This window comes from Aotus nancymaae, unplaced genomic scaffold, assembly GCF_030222135.1.
Source record: "Aotus nancymaae isolate 86718 unplaced genomic scaffold, 86718_ANA_hifiasm-v0.15.2.pri h1tg000014l, whole genome shotgun sequence".
NCBI lineage: Eukaryota > Metazoa > Chordata > Mammalia > Primates > Aotidae > Aotus > Aotus nancymaae.
This window is the reverse complement of record NW_026988425.1, coordinates 110,062,075-110,079,686: the sequence shown is the minus strand read 5'-3', so window position 1 is coordinate 110,079,686 and position 17,612 is coordinate 110,062,075. Positions and strand designations below refer to the sequence as shown.

Sequence of the window (17,612 nt, the reverse complement as noted above, 5' to 3'; positions counted from 1 at the left end):
ACACTGTGCTTCGTAGAAAGAAATGCTTCCTTCCAGTGTCCTTGGAAACTCAGGTTGGTTTTAGGTCCCTTTGGATAACAGTTTTGTGGGACTTCTGTTGAACTGTTTATACGTTTATTGACCACTTACTGGGTTCCAGGTGCTACAAAGAAAGTAAAACTGAAAAAGAAAAGGCTGTCTTCAAGAGAAGTGACCTGGTAGGGAGGCCAATACAGGCTGACACTCCAGCCCAGCAGTCTGAGATGTAGGGTGTGGTCGAGGCCCAAGAAAAATGCAGTGGGATGAAGCGGACGGAAAGAAGATTTTAGAGTGGGTGGCACTAGCTGTCTGCACAGAGAACCACTCACGCTGTGCCTGCAGGGTGGAGAAAGGGCATGAAAGGGGCAGAAAGCACCAGGTGCAGTGGTGTGGAGCAGAAGTGCCAGGGAGCTCTAAGGGTGAAACCAACAGGGTGATGCCTTTCTGTCCCAGGTGGGTTTTTAGGGTTAGCTATGGGGAGGGGCTGAAGGATGGGGGAAGGAGGTGGGTAGTGAGAGGCTAATGGAAACAGGAGGCTGAGGTCACCTTGTGGAAGTACTTGAATTCCAAGGTGGAGTTTGGACGTGATTAGACGGGCCAAGCGTTCTGGAAGAGTCCAGCTCTCTGTGCCCGTGGCTGGTCTTCCATGTGCCATGGTCCTTCTCAACCTCCTCACCACATGACAAGTCCTGACCTCTCCTTTCCTTTTTGCTCTGAGCTCCAGCCTGAGAGGACGCTGGCAGCTACTCAGCGATGTTGCACTGTGCTCTGGGACAACGGGAGTGATTTCCTTTTCATGAAACAAGTTATGTGACTGCTGGATTTTGGGATGCATTGACATCTGGGGAAAGAAAATCTGACTTTCCTTTGGAGAATGTGTAATGACAATTTTCTACCTGTTGACTGCTTCTCTACTGGGGACTTCAGGCAGTGTCTGGATTTTTCAGATGGTCCAGAGTCGTGTCTTCTGATATGGTAGCCTTTGGCTTTCAAGCACTTACAGTGTGGCCAATTCAAATTGAGATGAGCTCCGAGAGTGAAGCACACGTGGATTTAAAGACAGTACAAAAATGAATGTGGAATACCCCACTCTTTAACTTGTGACTCATAGAAAATTTCACATGGTATTTGTGTTATTTATTTATTTATTTATTTATTTATTTTGAGACGGAGTCTTGCACTGTTGCCTAGGCTGTAGCGCAGTGGCGCTATCTCAGCTCACTGCAGTCTCCGCCTCCTGGGTTCGAGCAGTTCTCCCACCTCAGCCTCCCAGGTAGCTGGGACTACAGGTGTGCACCGCCACACCCAGCTATTTTTTTCGTATTTTTAGTAGAGATGGGGTTTCACCATGTTGACCTGGATGATCTTGATCTCCTGACCTCGTGATCCGCCCGCCTCGGCCTCCCAAAGTGCTGGGATTACAGGTGTGAGCCAGTATGCCCGGCCCCTTCATAGTATTTCTATCGGAGAGTGCTGTTCTAGACCAGGGATTGTCACACTTTTTATGAAAAGGGTCACATAGTCAATATTTTGGTCTGTGTTGCAACTGCTCAATTCTACTGTTGTAATGTGAAAGTGGCCCTATTAGTTTCTCATTGTTATTGTAAGAAATTAACACAAAGTTTGTGTTGTAAAACAACACAGATTCATTGCCTTACACCCAGAAGTTCAACAGGGGTCTCACTGGGCTGCAGTCAAAGTGTAGGCAGGGCGGCATTTCTTTCTGGAGGCTGTAAGGGAGAATGAATGAATGGGTTTTCTTGCCTCTTCCAGCTTCTAGAGGCCAGTCACATTCGTGGCTTGTGGCCCCTCTTCCATCTTCAGAGCCAGCAACATTGCATGTCTTTGTGCCTTCCTTCATTAGTCACGTGGGTTCCTGCTTTCTCTCTGCCTTCCTCTTCTACCTTTAATGCCCCTTAAGATTACAATGGGATCACGGGATAATTCGGGATAACTTCCTGATCTCAATGTCTATACGCTTAGTCACCTCTGCAGTGTAAGTTAACCTCTTCACAGATTCTGGGGATTCGGATGTGGATACCATTATTCTGCCTGGAATGTGACCGTAGACAACACATAAGCAAATGGACGTGGCTGTGTTTCAGGAGATCTATAAAAACAGACTGCCCACCTGCAGACTCTAGCTTGCTGATCATTTCTCTAAGGATGTTATATGGGTGTTTTTTGGCTAGACACTCCACAGAGAAGATTCTCTGCACAAATAAGTTCAAGAGACTCAGTTAGCCAGGTTTTTCTCTTATAGTAAAGGCTCTGAGAAGTGCTGCAGTAAATAAGCATGCTTAATTTTAATACAACAGTTTTCAAGCAATATGATCTTTTTCCACTTGTAATACCCATGAACTTACTGCAGACCTCAAATTCCAGGAGCACGGTCTGGGAAACCCTGGTAGAGCCCAGAACAGGCTGCACAGAAAAAGCTGCCTCCAGTCTCTGGAGCTAAGGTCAAGATACCAGTCGCGTCATTTGAGATTTGATTAGAGAAAGCATTTTGGCTTCATTAAAGTTCATTAAATGAGCCATCCAGTGTAATTTAACTGAATAAAAATGGCTCATATGGCTTTAACCCCCACCCCCTTTTACAGCAATTTAATTGAGGGAAAAGCAAATATATCAATGATGTAGGAAAATATTTCTTGGCCTTCAAGAAGAATGTTGGGCAGCAGCACCTGCTTCTTTGTCATAGGCATTGGATTTTAAGGGGTTGGCTCATGGCCTCCTCAGTGGGGGTAACAGGCCTTGGTGACAAGATTATACGGTGCCTCCTTCCTTCCTATCCACCCAAGGAGGCTGGTGGCAGCCACCCTAACAGCTCCTTTCATGGTGGGCTGGAGATACCTCTGGTGTGGGGCTGAGGATACATAGAAGTCACAGGGTCAAGACTGAGGAGGTGTAGCTTCCCTGGATCTTGGAGAGGTGGGCAGTAGGCTGCTGCTCCATCCTTATTCCGTGTGTGTGTGTGTGTGTGTGTGTGTGTGTGTGTGTGTGTGTGTGTGTTAGCAAAGTCTATGTGGGGTTTGGTGCTGCATCAGGGAATTGTCCTTTCTTGCAGAGTCTTCATTAGTTCTAGTCTAGAACAGCACTCTTTTCTTGCAGATTCTTCAGCAGAATCTAAAGAATCCTGGTATGGTGTGTCAGGAGGAGGGACTGGTGGTCTCCAAGATGATTGCTATGATCTGAATATTTATGTGTCCCCAAAATTCACATGTTGAAGTCCTCTCCCTCGAGGTGATGGTATTAGGAGGCAGGATCTTTGGGAGGTAATGAGATCCTGGGGCGGAGCTCACATGAATGAGATCAGTGCTCTATAAAGGAGTCCCCAGAGAGCTAGATAGCCCCTTCTACCATGTGAGATTTAAGTGAGAAGACTTTTGCCTCTTAAGAGGTGGATCTTTGAATCTGCTGCCCCATTGATCTTGGACCGCTTAACCTCTAGAACTATGAGAAATAAATTCCTATTGTTTATAAGTCACCAAGTCTACGTTATTTTGTTATAGTTGCATGAATGGGTTAAGACAAAGACCAAGGAGATACCTCTTTTATGGTGAGAAAAAAAAAAGGATACATATTTGAATATGTTAGATCTTAAGGGAGAAGGAATTTCACCTTTCAAAATGCTGCCTTTGTGGATGAAAGAAATAAGATTTGCATCATGATAATTGCAGCCAGGAAGTCACAGGCCCTGGGAGCTTGCAGGATTGAGAGGGGTTGGACATTCATTGTTTTCTGGTTAGCTATGCTGGATGCAACAAGCCCCCACAATGCTCAAAAGAGTGCCTTTCTGCAAGCAGCAGAATGAATCCTCCAGGAAGAGGCAATGACTGTGGCATTTATAACTGGGATGCAAGCCGAGCATGCCCCTGGTTTTCTGTTTTCTCATTTAATAGTCTTTTTGCAGGAGGAGGCTGGAGTACACCCAGTGGGTGGACAAGTGGGCAGATACCAGATTAGATCTTAGTGGCTGGAACCTGATTGGGAGGCTGGTTCCCTGGAGCCACCAAGCACAGACAGAGCAAGGAGGTGACAGAAAACGATGACTTGAAGGCTTTCAGGGATCACAGTGAGGCAGCCAACATGGCCATCAGGGCCTCCGGGCAAATGCGGAGCTGAGAACAGGTATATTAGTTTGCAATTGCTGCTAGAACTGAATGCCACAGTCTGGGTGGGTTAAACAACATATATTTCTTCACAGTTCTAGAGGCTAGAAGCCTGAGATCAAGGTGTCGTTGGCCGGGCTGGTTTCTTCTGAGGCTTCTCTCTGTGACCTGTCGACGGCCATTTTCTTCTCTCTGTCCACTTTGTCCTCCCTGTGACTTCGTATCTTTTCTGTACGTCTGTGTCCTCATCCTCTTCTTATAAGGACTCCAGTCATATTGGTTTAAGGACCACCCATGTGTCCGCATTTAATTTTAATTAGCTCTTTAACGATCCCATTTCCAAATACAGACACGAGGCGGGGTTAGGATTTTTTTTTTTTTTTTTGATACGGAGTTTCAGTCTTGCTGCCCAGGCTGGAGTGCAATAGCATGATCTCGGCTCACTGCAACCTCTGCCTCCCAGGTTCAAGCGATTCTCCTGTCTCAGCCTCCCAAGTAGCTGGGATTACAGGCACCCACCACCACACCCAGATAATTTTTGTATTTTTAGTAGAGACGTGGTTTCACCACGTTAACTAGGCTGGTCTCAAACTCCTGACTTCAGGTAATGCACCCGTCTCAGCCTCCCACCGTGCTGGGATTATAAGTAAGCCACCGTGCCCAGCTGTGTTAGGATTTTAAAAATGAATTTTGAGGGAATGAAATCTAGTCCATGACAACAGAAAACACTCGAGTGAGAGGGACCAAGGAGGTATGGAGGTGGAGTGCGCATCAGGAAGCTGGCCTGGGAGTGCACAGGTGAGACAGCCTGGTTTAATAGCTCAGGGATGCAGAGGACCTGCCACCAGCAATCCCTTAGACATGCAAATCCTAAGACAATCCTTGCCCACTGGCCTGCCTCTATGTCTCTATCAGTAGAAGAGGAGGTGCTTCCAAACGTCAGCTCATTCTTAATCCAGATCCACAAATCCTTCCAACTTCAAGACCACTTTTCGGTTGGGCCTTAATGAGTCCTTCTCAACTCTCAGCCCCCAGAGGGACAACAGAGGGATTCATCTGTTTGGTTTTTTTGGCAACAGGGTCCATCTTGTTGACCCTTTTGTAACAGTAGGGTTCCCAGGGTAGAAGGTGAAATCCTCCCCATTCGTGGGCTGCATTCCTGCCATGGTTGGGTGCCACCATTAGGAAGGTCTTAGGACTGCTTACTGTGCCAACGTTTCTACTGGTCAGAGGAGGGGTTGCCTGGGAGGACCCCTGTTCATTATGGGGTTAATGCCAGAGGTGACATCTCAGCCCTGTTGCTCCTCAGGGCCCAGAGTCCAGCCGTCTATGTGTCTGGCTCCTTGTTCCCGGGGCACCCAGTAGGCACATCATCATCGTTTATTACCTCTGGACCCCAGAGTCTGGTCTATGAGAGGGCCAGTTGTGCAGCACAAAATTAATGGCTTTGTTTGGAAGTCCCAGGCGAGAGATAGAAGGGGCAGTGTCACGGAACTTGATTTTGGGAACAAGTTTGATGCATCATCTCATAAAATCTTGCTCACCAAATTAATTCAATGGTCAGGTGGCCTGGAAACTGGCCATTGACCCAAGCAAAAGTCAGAGACGGATGATAATGGATCTGTTAGGGAGGATGCCCAGAGAAAAGGCTGCTGCGGGGCTCAGAGGCAGGATGGTTCTTAATTAAATTCTTGTCTGATGAGCAGGGTAACCAGCTCATCAATAACTGATGACAGGTGCATACAGGTGAGGCCCCAGTTAGAAGAAAACGTCAGGGGCAGTGAGTTCCAAGTGAGTGGCAATTCGTATGAAAGCTTCTTTATTTACCCTGCACCATGCGAATTTATCAATGCCGGTGAGGGCAGGCTGGCCAGTGGCATGCTCTGCTTGTTTCGTGGTGCGTATGGTTTTCTTACTGTATATGTTTGCCTTCTTGTCTTTTTTGTATATGTTTGTTTCTGGGGCTTGGTGCTTCTGCTGTGTGTCTGGCAGGGCATCGTGTACAGTTGCAAGGGTTGTGCACCCTGCACTCCTCCCTGGACTTGTGCAATACAGTTTCCAGTCTCTGCAAACAGGCACTGGATTGTATGTGCCTGTGGGCAGAGCACATGAGTGCTTCAGTCCTCTCCATCCCAAGATTGGGAGGAATCCAGGTGGGGGCTTGAGGGGTAAGGGAGGGGCAGGGGGGAGATGAAGCCGAGACAGCACTGGAAGAGCCAAAGCCCACTTCCCCCTTCACAGGTGTCCCAAGACCCCTCCCTCCTCTAACTTGTAATAAGGCAATAATGCTATTTCTTATTCCTTATTTGCCCAGAGTGTCTGTTATTTTCTTTCTTTCAGAATCCAATTTTCTTTTGACATTTCTGCCTAATGTAGCAAAGCATGACCTTTGTGAGAGGACATCGCTGGCAACCTGCTCTCTGCCTCGGGTTCCCCCAAATGCCTGGCAGACTCCCTGCCTGCTCCTCCCTTGGAGATGGGTAGGACTGCCCATTTCACCTGAACTGCTTCAGTCTCCCGGCCTGCTAGTTCCCACCAGTTGCTTTTGTACTTACCAGGGGCATGCTCCCCAGGGCTCAAAGAGTCTGGGGTTTCTGGTTGCTGACTGCCCATTGGATGCAGCTGCTCAGCTTCAGAACCATGGGTTTTGTTCAGGGAAGCACTGGAGAGGGGTAGGGAGCTAAAGGCAGGGGACAGACATCTTCCCAAAGTGCTGCAGGGATTACCTCGTGGATTTGAAAGTTGGAGGCTTGTCCAGCTTTTGCTGCTGCATGTAATGCGTGGTGCATAGAGTAAACCAGGCAAAATAGCAAGACAGAAGATTTCTACCTAGATGAATCAAACACTTAGATTTCAGGAAACATCATAAAGGCTAATGGCAATGGAGACTCAGAGCGGTACCAATTCTGGTTGCCCTGAACCCCAAGTTCGAGCTCCTGGTCTAATAGTTACGGTAGGGTCAGTGACTCGGTGGGAGTGTGTGTCTGGTCTCTGGCTCCACCCATCTGATCAGGAGATGGACTGCTGAGTAAGGCTTTGCCCCAACTGGTGTCCTCAGGTGGTCCTCGCTGCAGTTCTTTTATTGCCCCTTTCTTTCTGATCGGTGGGGGGAACAATTCTGTAGGAAAAAGATGTATAGTCATTAGGGGATTTGTGAAGCTGAGCATGATGGATGGCTTAGGTATAAGGCTTTTAGTGAGCATGTGCTGTTATACCAGAGGTCTCAGCCTTGCAGAGAGGAGGTTTGGTGACAGTGTAGGGCTGTGGGGACTATCCTAGAGGCTTAAAAACTCTGAACGGGGAGAGTGCTGGGTATAGGAAAGACAGCAGAACGGTAAACCTGGGAAACTACCTATGTTTCTTTCCCTTCTCCACCAGTCCCCTACACCTCCAGCAGGAGGCTGCCTCCCCTGCACAGTCAGGGGCCATCACAGGGACCCAGCCAGTTCAGGCCAGGGTAGAACAAAACCACCTCACCAAAGAGGGCTGCATCCAATGAGAAGGGGAAGCCATGTCCCTTTGTTTGATCTTGTATGTGAATGTCTGGTCCTGTTATGAACTGGGTAATCTTACCCAGCCTTAACCTCTCCCTTGAGCCCTAGACCCACCAACACAGCAGGCTATTTGGCATCTCTTTTTGGATAGCTAACAGTGTCTCAAACTTAATGTTTGCAAAGGGGAGTGTCTCTATCCCATCACCTCCAGGTGATCCTTTGGCAGGCTTCCTGGTTCTACTCAATGACATCACCATTCACCTAGCCATTCAGTTCTTTTTCTCTCTTCTACAAAATCCAATCAAGTAGGAAGTCTGGCGGCTCTACCTGTGACACCTGTCTTGAATCCATCTGCTTAATTATCTCCACTCCCTTCTCTTGGTTGGAAGACTACAGCAGCCTTTTAACTGCCCTGCCAACTTCCAGTCTTGGCCTTCTATTTTTAAAAATGTTAATTAGATTATGTCACTTCCCTGCTGAAAACCATCCAATGCCTTCCCACCATGCTTTAACATCAAATCCAAACCCCTCCCCATGGCCAGCAAATGTGGTGTGAATCCTTCTCCCACTTATCCCAAAGCACTCCTCACTCCTTCCTTTCTAACTGGCTTCCTTCCTGGTCCCCTGGTTTTCCCAGGCCTTGACACTGGCGACTTCCACGCCCTCAAACACTCCTGTTTTGGTACTCAGCTCTTTCTTCTTCTTGTCTCAGGCCCGATGCTACCTTCGCGGAAGGCACCTCTCTCTGTATCAGTTATTTACATAATCACAGTAATATGTGTATCCCCGCTTCTGTATCAGTTACTTACATAAACACAGTGTTGATAGTCTTCCTTCTGCTTATTCATTTGTAACTTGAATATAAGATTCCAGAGGGAACTTGCCTTCCCCCTCAATGGTCAACTCCCTCATTCCTCAGTGTAGCCTCAATAAATATTTGTTGTAGAAGTCATCTAAATATAGGTGTATGTGTAAGCATATGTGTGTGTATAAACAAGAGTGTGTGTTTGCATTTAGTGCCTACATGTTTAACAGACACAAGTATACACACGTCGTGTTTGTGTGGATAGATATTTACCTAAATGGAATCAGCACTGCCATTTGTTCCCATCAGTAGATGAGTACATTGTTCCTGGGATGCCACTTCAATTCTAGCTGTGTCTAACTGCTACCTTTAAGAGCTGTTATCACATCAAAAGTTGTTTGTTGAGCCTGGCAAAGTAATAACCGTGGGCGTGTTTCTTCTTTTATCCAGAAGACTAATGGCTGCTCCTTTCCCCTGTACATCCTAATGAGAACAATTAAATAGCCATTAGGAGGAGAACAGACGTGTGAACAAAAGGCTGATGTCTTGATCATTGGTGGGCATGTCTGTCAGGAGAGACACTGGCTAAAAGGAATTGTAGGTGACCTGCAGAGTTTTTCCACCTGTGTGCATGTTAAGAATGCTAGTGGGCTTATCTACCCTGAGAGCTCCCTGTCCTCTTACAGAAGGATCGCTGCATAAAGGCTCTGTAAATTTTTATTGTGGGGAGGGGATATGGGAGAATGACCGTGAGAATTTAATGGTTCCTTTTATTTGTAAAATCGTGCCCTTTAAAAGGCCTCAAAAGCCTATCAAAACCTGATCTATGGCCTCAACTATTAGCAGATGTCGCATGAGCCTAGCAGAACGAAGAAGAAGAAGGAAAACAAAGCCAGGCTCCGGTGAAATGAACTAAACTTGCTACCTACAGCATTATTTGTGCCAGATTTGTTTTAAAAATTTCTCTTTATTTGTCAATCTTGCAGAAACCTGTCAAGTAACCGGCTCACCACACTCTCATGGCAGCTCTTCCAGACGCTGAGTCTTCGGGAATTGTAAGTTTGGTTTTGAAAACTGTCCAGGTACTGAAGTGCTGGTAATGGGTGGATGTGGGCAAGTGGCAAGCAGTAGAACTACCTGAAGGCTGAGCCCACATATACCTGAAGAGCCTACTTGGGTTGGATGACATACAGGGTACCATGTTCAGTGAGAGCAATTAACCCCATTGCTTGACTTCTGATGCTCTTTCTGGGCACAACCTATTTCAGAAGACAGGAGCCTCTTCTTTTATTAGGACTTAGTTTTGTGATCTGTAGGTAATTAGTTATAATAGTATTAATATTCATAATGAAGAATATCAATTTATAATAACATTCATACAATATATATAACTTATAGACTATTAGGCATGCTTTCATTTATATAACCTTAGATTTATCATCCTAAGAGTCATAAGAGGTAGATTTTATTATTCTCTGCATTTTATGGATGAGGATTCTGAGCCCTAGAAAGACATGTGAGACTCAACTAAGAACTAAGACCATATTTCTAGGGACTGGCCAAGCTGGGACTTGAACCCATACCTTCTGACTTCAAATTACATGTGTTTTCACCACTCATAATCTTCTTCAGCTTATTTGGCTTGAGTATAGGCATACCAAGGGGTGGGGGGAGGCGATATATATTTTTTCAATCTGCTTGTGGACTGCTTAGTCCAAGGCTGATCAGGGCACTCTTATTCCAGCCAGCCATTCTGCAAAAACAAATGTGGTATGGATGAGTGAACATTCGTGACCACTGCTGGAAAAAATAACTCATGTTGATGAGTGAGTCATCGGGGTCATCTCTGTGCATGAAGGACATCGTATTATGTTGAGGGTATAAATCAAGGAATAAATTGAAAGGAATTGAGGCATGGATCAAGTTAGGGGTCAGGGTTCCAGAGACACCACTCATGTGTTCCCTCTTATTGGTGACGCAGATCCAAATTCACTGAATGCAGATTGCTTTACTCTCTTTAGCAAGAGGCAATGACCTTGGACCTCTGCCTGTGCTGCTGGCCTTTCAGCTTGTTCTCCCTTCACCTAGCAAGACCTGAGTTCATCGATGAGTCAAAACCTTACCTTCTCTGACCCAACTCTTGATGCCTTCATCAAGCATCTCAGTAGCCTATCACCCCGTGATGACCTTGTGTACTGTAGGTGGAAAAGATAAATTAACATGGCTACGATTTACTACGAACACTGATTTCTGAGTTCTTCCTCTGTGCCAGGCATGGTGCCAAGCAATCTATTAAGTTGTATCCTTTATTTCCTTTAATCCTTATGGCAATTCCACAAGGTAGGAATTATTACTCTCACTTCACTTTGGAGGACACTGAGATGCTTAGCAAGGTTAAGTATCCCGTTTAAAGTCACTCACTGAATAGTAGCAGTGTGTGGACCCAAAGCCTTGACCACTGTGCTCAACCATCGCCCAGTGTTTTCTGTCTGTTTCCAACACTAGGATCTATTCTACGATAATTTTCAAAAAGCACATGATTGTGGTCTTTCTTAAGTTACCCTAGAACTGACTGAGGGGCTTGAGGGATCTCTTTCTTGGGTGTCTTGCATTTAATTATTCTGGAACCCCTAGCCCTTCCATCTTCAGGAGGCCAGGGATGGCATCTCTCCAGGGGAAATCAAGGGTCAGCTGTTGGCTGAATTATTGAGAAAATGTTCAGTGCTCTTCCTAAAAAATTATTGGATGTGAAATCAATGGTGTACTGCTGCCCTGGTGACCTGTTTTGTGGAGTTTTAGAAACAGTTGTTCTGTGGATATATGTTTAAAGAAAATGTCAGATTTCTCTTAGTGGATCATGGGATTCTGCATTCATCTTTGCCTGAGATCAATATACCAGTGAGCTAGATGTGATTTATGGAGAAATGAAGACATTCCCTCCAGTGTGAGTCAGTGTGTGAGTGCCACCATGTCCACAGAGTATTTTATTTCTGTCATATTGTTAACTAAGTAAAAATTATATTGGAGATTAAAGAAGCCCCCCTCTAAGGAACAATTACCCTGGTAGGGGTCTATTTTTTGAGGAAGAATTGAATCTTGAGAGAGGAAAATTTATCTTTTGGCTGGAGGGGCCCTGTGTTGGCTCTTAGCTGAGGCTATGATTAAAATCCAAACAATCTCGGTTCCTGGCAAATGCAAGAAAGGGTAGTATTTTCTTGTCTGACTTCCTGATTAGTCCACATGGCGCCATCTGCCATGAGCCATCTAGACTGCCAGGGTCTGCTCAATGGAGCCTGTGGGCTGGGGCGTGGGGATGGGTTGGGTATTTCCAGGAAGAAAGAATTTTGGTCCTCGAGGAGAAAGGGCTCAGTGTGTTGTGGAGCCAGGAAAGCCACAGGCCAGAAGTGTGAGGCTTTGAGTGACCCTCTGCAGGGACAGAAGGGGAAGAGGGTGTGTAGCAATTCCTTAGCATGTTTCTTTCTGTCACTAAGGACCTCTGCTGTACCCAAACCAGCCCCTCCCCAAGTAGAGGATCTTTGCTGTAAGAATGGAAGGGCTAAATGTCCATGACCTTTCCAGTAGGACGGAAGGAGAAGGAAGAGGCACGTCTTGAGCACCTAACATGTATGAGGTTCTGTCTAATCCTTGGAACAACCTCATAGGAGGTATCAGTATAATCAGTGTTACAAATGAGGGATTTGAGGCTTGGCCAAGTTAAACAGCTAGTTCAAGATCACATGGCCAGTAAGTGGTACATCTGGGAATGAATGTTATGATTTTTAGTATTATCACTACCCGATCTGCTGTTTCCAAAGACCATGCTCTTTCTCTTCCCTGACTCAAGCACACGCCCTATATGCTCAGCCTACATGCTCAGCTTCCAGAAGCCCCTCTCAAGATGGTGGGTTCCTTGCGTGGAATCAAAGGAAAAAAAGCAAACACGTTACTATCTCAGAGTTCTTAAAATGCACCAAGACCCTTCCTCTACCTTCTCTCATTTATTTTTGTGGGATGAGGGAGATGGTCTTGGCCAAGCCCCTGGGTCATTGCTGTTCCTGTGTCTAGGGGGTCTGCCTCTTATTGAGCGAGTTAGAAGCATCTTCCATGATTTGCCTCGGAGTAGCCAGCACAGTTTCAGTGGCACAGGTTGGAAAAATTTGACTTGGCCTTGTGCAGTGCTCTCAGAAGTTTCTGGTTATGGAAAGATGATGTTTTTTGTTTTTTGTTTTTTTTTTCCTTACAGAGAAAATTAGAGCTGTCTGTCCAAAAATCAGAGCAAGAATCAGAGAGATTGTCTTAGAGATAAAGAATGAATTAGGAAGAAAAGAAGCTTAGATTCTGAATCTCAAGATACAATTTAGGCAATGGCAAGAGGTCCCAGAGGTCCCAGAGTAGACCCACAGCACAGAAACGCTCCAGCAGTGCTCCGAGGACCTTTAATGTATCTTGAACAGCCTTCTCTTAATTCCCTGCATGCATGGAGCAGACATGATTAAAATAGATTGGAGTATTTCATTTTCTTTTCAAAGAAAGTGATAATTACATCTGTTATCATTTGCAGATTTAATCAACTTGGTAAAATATTAACTCAGTAGCGAGGATAGGCTTGGGCTGGTCCTGGTGCATTTCTCTTCCCAGTCTTGGGTGCGATGACTTTCCACAGCTCTTGGAGATGCCACTAAACAATAATCTTGCAGTATTACTATAGTGATCATTTCTGGTCTCTTAATAGCTTTTCTTTGTTCCCAAATTATGCTAACATATATTATCACAAATCCTCCTAATAACTTTGTGAAGAAGGAAGGTTGAGCACGATGATCCCCATTTTACTGGTGTTAAAAGAGAACCTTAGAGAGTTAAAGTATTTGCTGTATTAGTTTACTAGGTTGCCTTAGCAAATTACCACACACTTGCTGGCTTAAAACAACAGAACATTATTGTTTCGCTGTTCTGGAGGCCAGAAGTTTAAAATCAGGGAGTTGGCAGGGCCATGCTCCCTTCAAAGGCTCTGCAGGAGAACCGGTCCTTGCCTCTTCCAGCTTCTGGTGGCTCCTGGTGTTCCTTGGCTTGTGGCAGCATCACTTCAAGCTATGCCTCCATCTCACATGCCTGCCATCCTCCCATGTCTTTGTCTTTAATCTCCCTCTTCTTTCTTTTTCTATTTCATTTTATATTTTTGAGACAGAGTCTTGCTCTGTAGCCCAGGCTGGAGTGCAGTGACATGATCTCGGCTCACTGCATCCTCTGCCTCCTAGGTCCAAGTGATTCTCCTGCCTCAGCCTCCCAAGTAGCTGGGATTACAGGCGTGCACCATCAGGTCTGGCTAATTTTTTTTTTTTTTTTTTTGTATTTTTAGTAGATATGGGGTTTCACCATGCTAGCTAGGCTGGTCTCAAACTCCTGGTCTCAAGTGATCCCTTGCCTTGGCCCCCTAAAATGCTGGGATTACAGACATGGGTCACCGCACCCAGCATTCCTTTCTTTTTTAAGCGCATCCAGCATTCCTTTCTTTTTTAAGGATACTGGTCATTGGATTTAAGGCCCACCTGAAATCGAGAGTGATCCTTAACTTGATTATATCTGCCAAGACTCTGTTTCTGATTAGGTCACATTCACAGGTGGTAGGGGCTGGACTTGGATATATCTTTTTGAAGGACACAACTCAACCTGGTATATTCGCTTGAAATGACACAGCTGGCCCAACTCAGATCTTTGGTTTATGTGCCTTTTTTTTTTTAAAACCCTTTGACTGTTGTTATCTCAGGGAGGCCTGTCCTTTGGGGATCCTTAACTCGGTGACAGCAGGACTCTCCTGGCTGATCTGGGTCCCCTCCTCATTTTCCACTGCCTGGCCCCAGGACTGCCACCGGCCGTGCTGATGCTGCGCAGGGAAGAAGAAAACCACTAGAGTGATGACTGGAGGGAATCTGTTTTCTAAACACCCTGTGGCGGCCTTGGCTGTGCTGCAAAGTGCCTGTCCACACAGGCTCAGATGGGGCTGAGTTAATCTACGGGGAGCCCTCAGGGCCCTGCGATTAGGCCCCAGGCCGTCTTGGGGCAAGGGCTGAGTGTTGGGAAGCTTTGCCTTGCAGCAGCTGCTGCTGTATTATTCATGGAGCAGCCTGCATTATTCATGAAGCGTGGAAAGCCATGCTTTAGGTTCCACAGGACTGACCCCAAAGCCCTGGCCAAAGTCTCCCGTGCTTGAGATCTGGTTCAATGGGAGGAGGGACACAGGATGGACAGCATCATTTAGACTTAGGATGTGCTGGTCTTAGCTTCTTGCCCACCTCACCATTTGAACCCTCTCTCGTCCGGATATAAAGACGATTGTGGATTTGCTCAGCGGGCTGTCTAGGGTGCCGTTGTTTCAAGACTCGAAATGCTTTCTGCTGTGTGTGTATCTTGCTTTCCAGGAGGAAAGTCCAGAGGGTTGGGGGAAACAACCCACAGCTCTTTTGCAGTTTCCCATAAACTCGGAGCAAAGGACCAGGTTTCAAGGTGCAACCCAGCTGCTGGTCAGGTCCTGTGAGCAGGACCCTGTGGGAGGAAGGAGGGAAGGAAGCAGAACATTTGTCCAAAGTCTGTGCCTGGCAGCATCCTTGGCACAGCCTACACATCTCCCCTCTTTCTCCCACTAGCCTCAGGACATTCTGATGCTGTCTGCCTTTGGGGGGCCATGAGATGTTGGGATGTGCAGCAGTGCAGGGACCAGACAGGAGGCCGCCCCGCATCAAGCGCCGTGTGGCTTGCGGCGACACAGCCAAGCCCCTCACCTGTCTAGTCTTTTCCACCCAGGTGGATAATTTGTATTTTTACACCTACTTAATAATGAATGCTTGCATCTTGTCAAGTGAGCAGCTGGGAAAAACCAGGCTGACCTGGTTCAGTTTGCATATATTCAAGCATCTGGACCCTCATTGTCATTCCAGCAGGCGGCCAGGCCTCTCCTTGCAGCCCACAGCGCTCCGCCTCCTCCGGCCTGTCTTTCCCGCCCACACTGGGCAGCTCAGCTGACTTTCTGCTCTCCTCGTCGTGAGGGTTAAGTGAAGTAACGCGTGGAAGGCATGTAGTCTAGTGCTGGCCCTACAGCAAGTGTGATGCCAACATTATGATCCTATAATGTCTGTTACTTCCCTCTCATTTTCTCCTGTCTCCCTCTTCTCTGTCTCATGTCCGGCCACACAGGCATCTTGACATAATCCCAAGGCAACACCTCCGAGGCTTCTCGACCTCATCTTTCCCTTTCCCCTGCTAGGACCTTGATCTCTCCCTCCCCAGCCTCACCCTTATACCAACCTCATTCCTAACGTGTCCTCTCTTCCTTTCCACGGTTCCTCCTCTTCTGGTTTCAGCCAAAGACAGTTCTCCCTGCCATTGATTTCCTGTTTCTTGGAGCTTAAAATCTTGGGGTCATCTTCTTTTCTTCCTCTTCTTTTACCCCCTACAAAGTACCACATGCCATTTTGCCTTCCTTGTGATGCCTACTGGTTCTTCTCTTCCCTCTCTCTAGTTTTTACCACTCCACTCTAGGGGCCATGTTAACTAGGCGGCAGTTCTCCAGTGGTGGCCCTAAGACCTTTTTAGGAGATCGTGAAGTGAAATCTATTTTCATGGTAGCACTAAGCCATTATTAGCCTTTTTCACTCTCATCCTCTCATGAGCATATGCTAGTTTTCCAGAGGCCACACGATGTGATGACGTCATTGCTCTGAAGACGGATAGAGTTTGTGCTCGTGTATCCTGGAGTCGTACATCTTTTTTTTTTATTGCATTTTTGGTTTTGGGGTACATGTGAAGAACATGCAAGATTGTTGCATAGGTGCACACATGGCAGTGTGATGTGCTGCCTTCCTCCCATCACCTATATCTGGCATTTCTCCCCATGCTCTCTCTCCCCAACTCCCCACCCCCTGCTGTCCCTCCCCTATTTCCCCCCTACAGGGGAGCATCACATCTTTCTATGTTTTAATTTCTAATCTGCTAAATAGTGATAGATAGGACTGACATAAACAAGGGCTCTTTGAGGCCCTCGGGAATTTTTTTTTTTTGAGAAAAGGAGTTCTGAAACCAAAAGTTTGAGAACGTTGACCTGACCCGCCAGTCAGTGTGGTGCCTATGTGTGAATTAGAAGAGATGCCCGTCTGGGTGCATGTAGCCACGTGCCAGGGTTGCAGCTGGGTCTGGCCACGAGGGTGCAGACTGGATTTTATCCTCTGTTTATCCCTTTGGTTGAGTACTTTGAGAAGTGCTCAAACTACACAACTGTACATGGCAGCCCTGTGTTTCTAAGCCGTCCTAGCTGGCTTCTCAGTCTCTAGTCTTCCTCCTCTCCAGCTTATCCTGTACGTTACTGTTGAGTTTCTCTTTTTACAGACCTTCTTCGTCCTCATTGTTCTCCATTTATAGAGGCCTCAATGGTTTTCCCCTGCCTTCTGAGTGAATTCCGAATTTCCTAATGTGGCAGTAAAAATCCTCCACTGTCTGGCTTCCACTCACCCTTCCAGCTTTGTTTCCCAGTGCTCCTCAACACATTCTCTGTCCTGCTAAGCCTTTCTTTTCTGTTTTCACACCTCACCTACAGCTTCCCTTTGCCTTTGTTACCTCCTTCTACTTACCGCCACCCCCCGCACCCCACCCCTGCCACCCCACAGCCTGCTCTTTGCCTACGTGAGCTCCTGAAGTCAGGTCTCCTAGCTTGCTCCTCTTTACTTCTCCCACGCTCCCAGAATGCCTGGCGCATGACACATGGGGTGGCAAGTGCATGAGTTTTGGAGTCCAGGACACAGAGGTTTGAAGCTGTGCTGTGCTGCATTCCAGCTAAAGGACCTTATGCATGTGACGTAACCCCTCCAAAAATCAGAGAGGGACTCTCCCTCCCTGCAGTTCTGGCCATCTCCCAGGGTGTGGTAAGAAGCAAATGCTCAGTAGGGGTTAGTTCCTTTCCTTCACCCTTCTGACAGAGTATCATGTGGAGAGAGTACTTTCAGGCTAAGAGGATGATACCATGTAGGGGTATTTGCACTTTCTGCCTCTGGTGCCCTAGTAACTGGAAAGCACTGATTCCTTCTACCAGGAGCCTCATGTTTTCCTGAAAGCCGATTAATTTTGTTGCATGCTTAAGTATTTTGGAGTTGGGCAGTTGTCAAAACTATCCCATGTCTTAGTGCAGTGTACCCA

The 17,612-nt window shown here is 46.6% G+C and overlaps 1 protein-coding gene across 8 annotated transcripts in view; it reads left to right on the top strand.

The window, feature by feature from the left end:
• NTRK3 (neurotrophic receptor tyrosine kinase 3) overlaps nt 1-17,612 on the top strand; it is a 379,441-nt gene that overhangs the window by 100,554 nt on the left and 261,275 nt on the right. For all 8 annotated transcript variants that reach the window (XM_012438677.3, XM_012438675.3, XM_012438676.3 and 5 more), the window contains exon 4: nt 9,419-9,487. In XM_012438677.3, the coding sequence (XP_012294100.2) occupies nt 9,419-9,487 (69 nt within the window). The remainder of the gene's footprint in view (nt 1-9,418; nt 9,488-17,612) is intronic.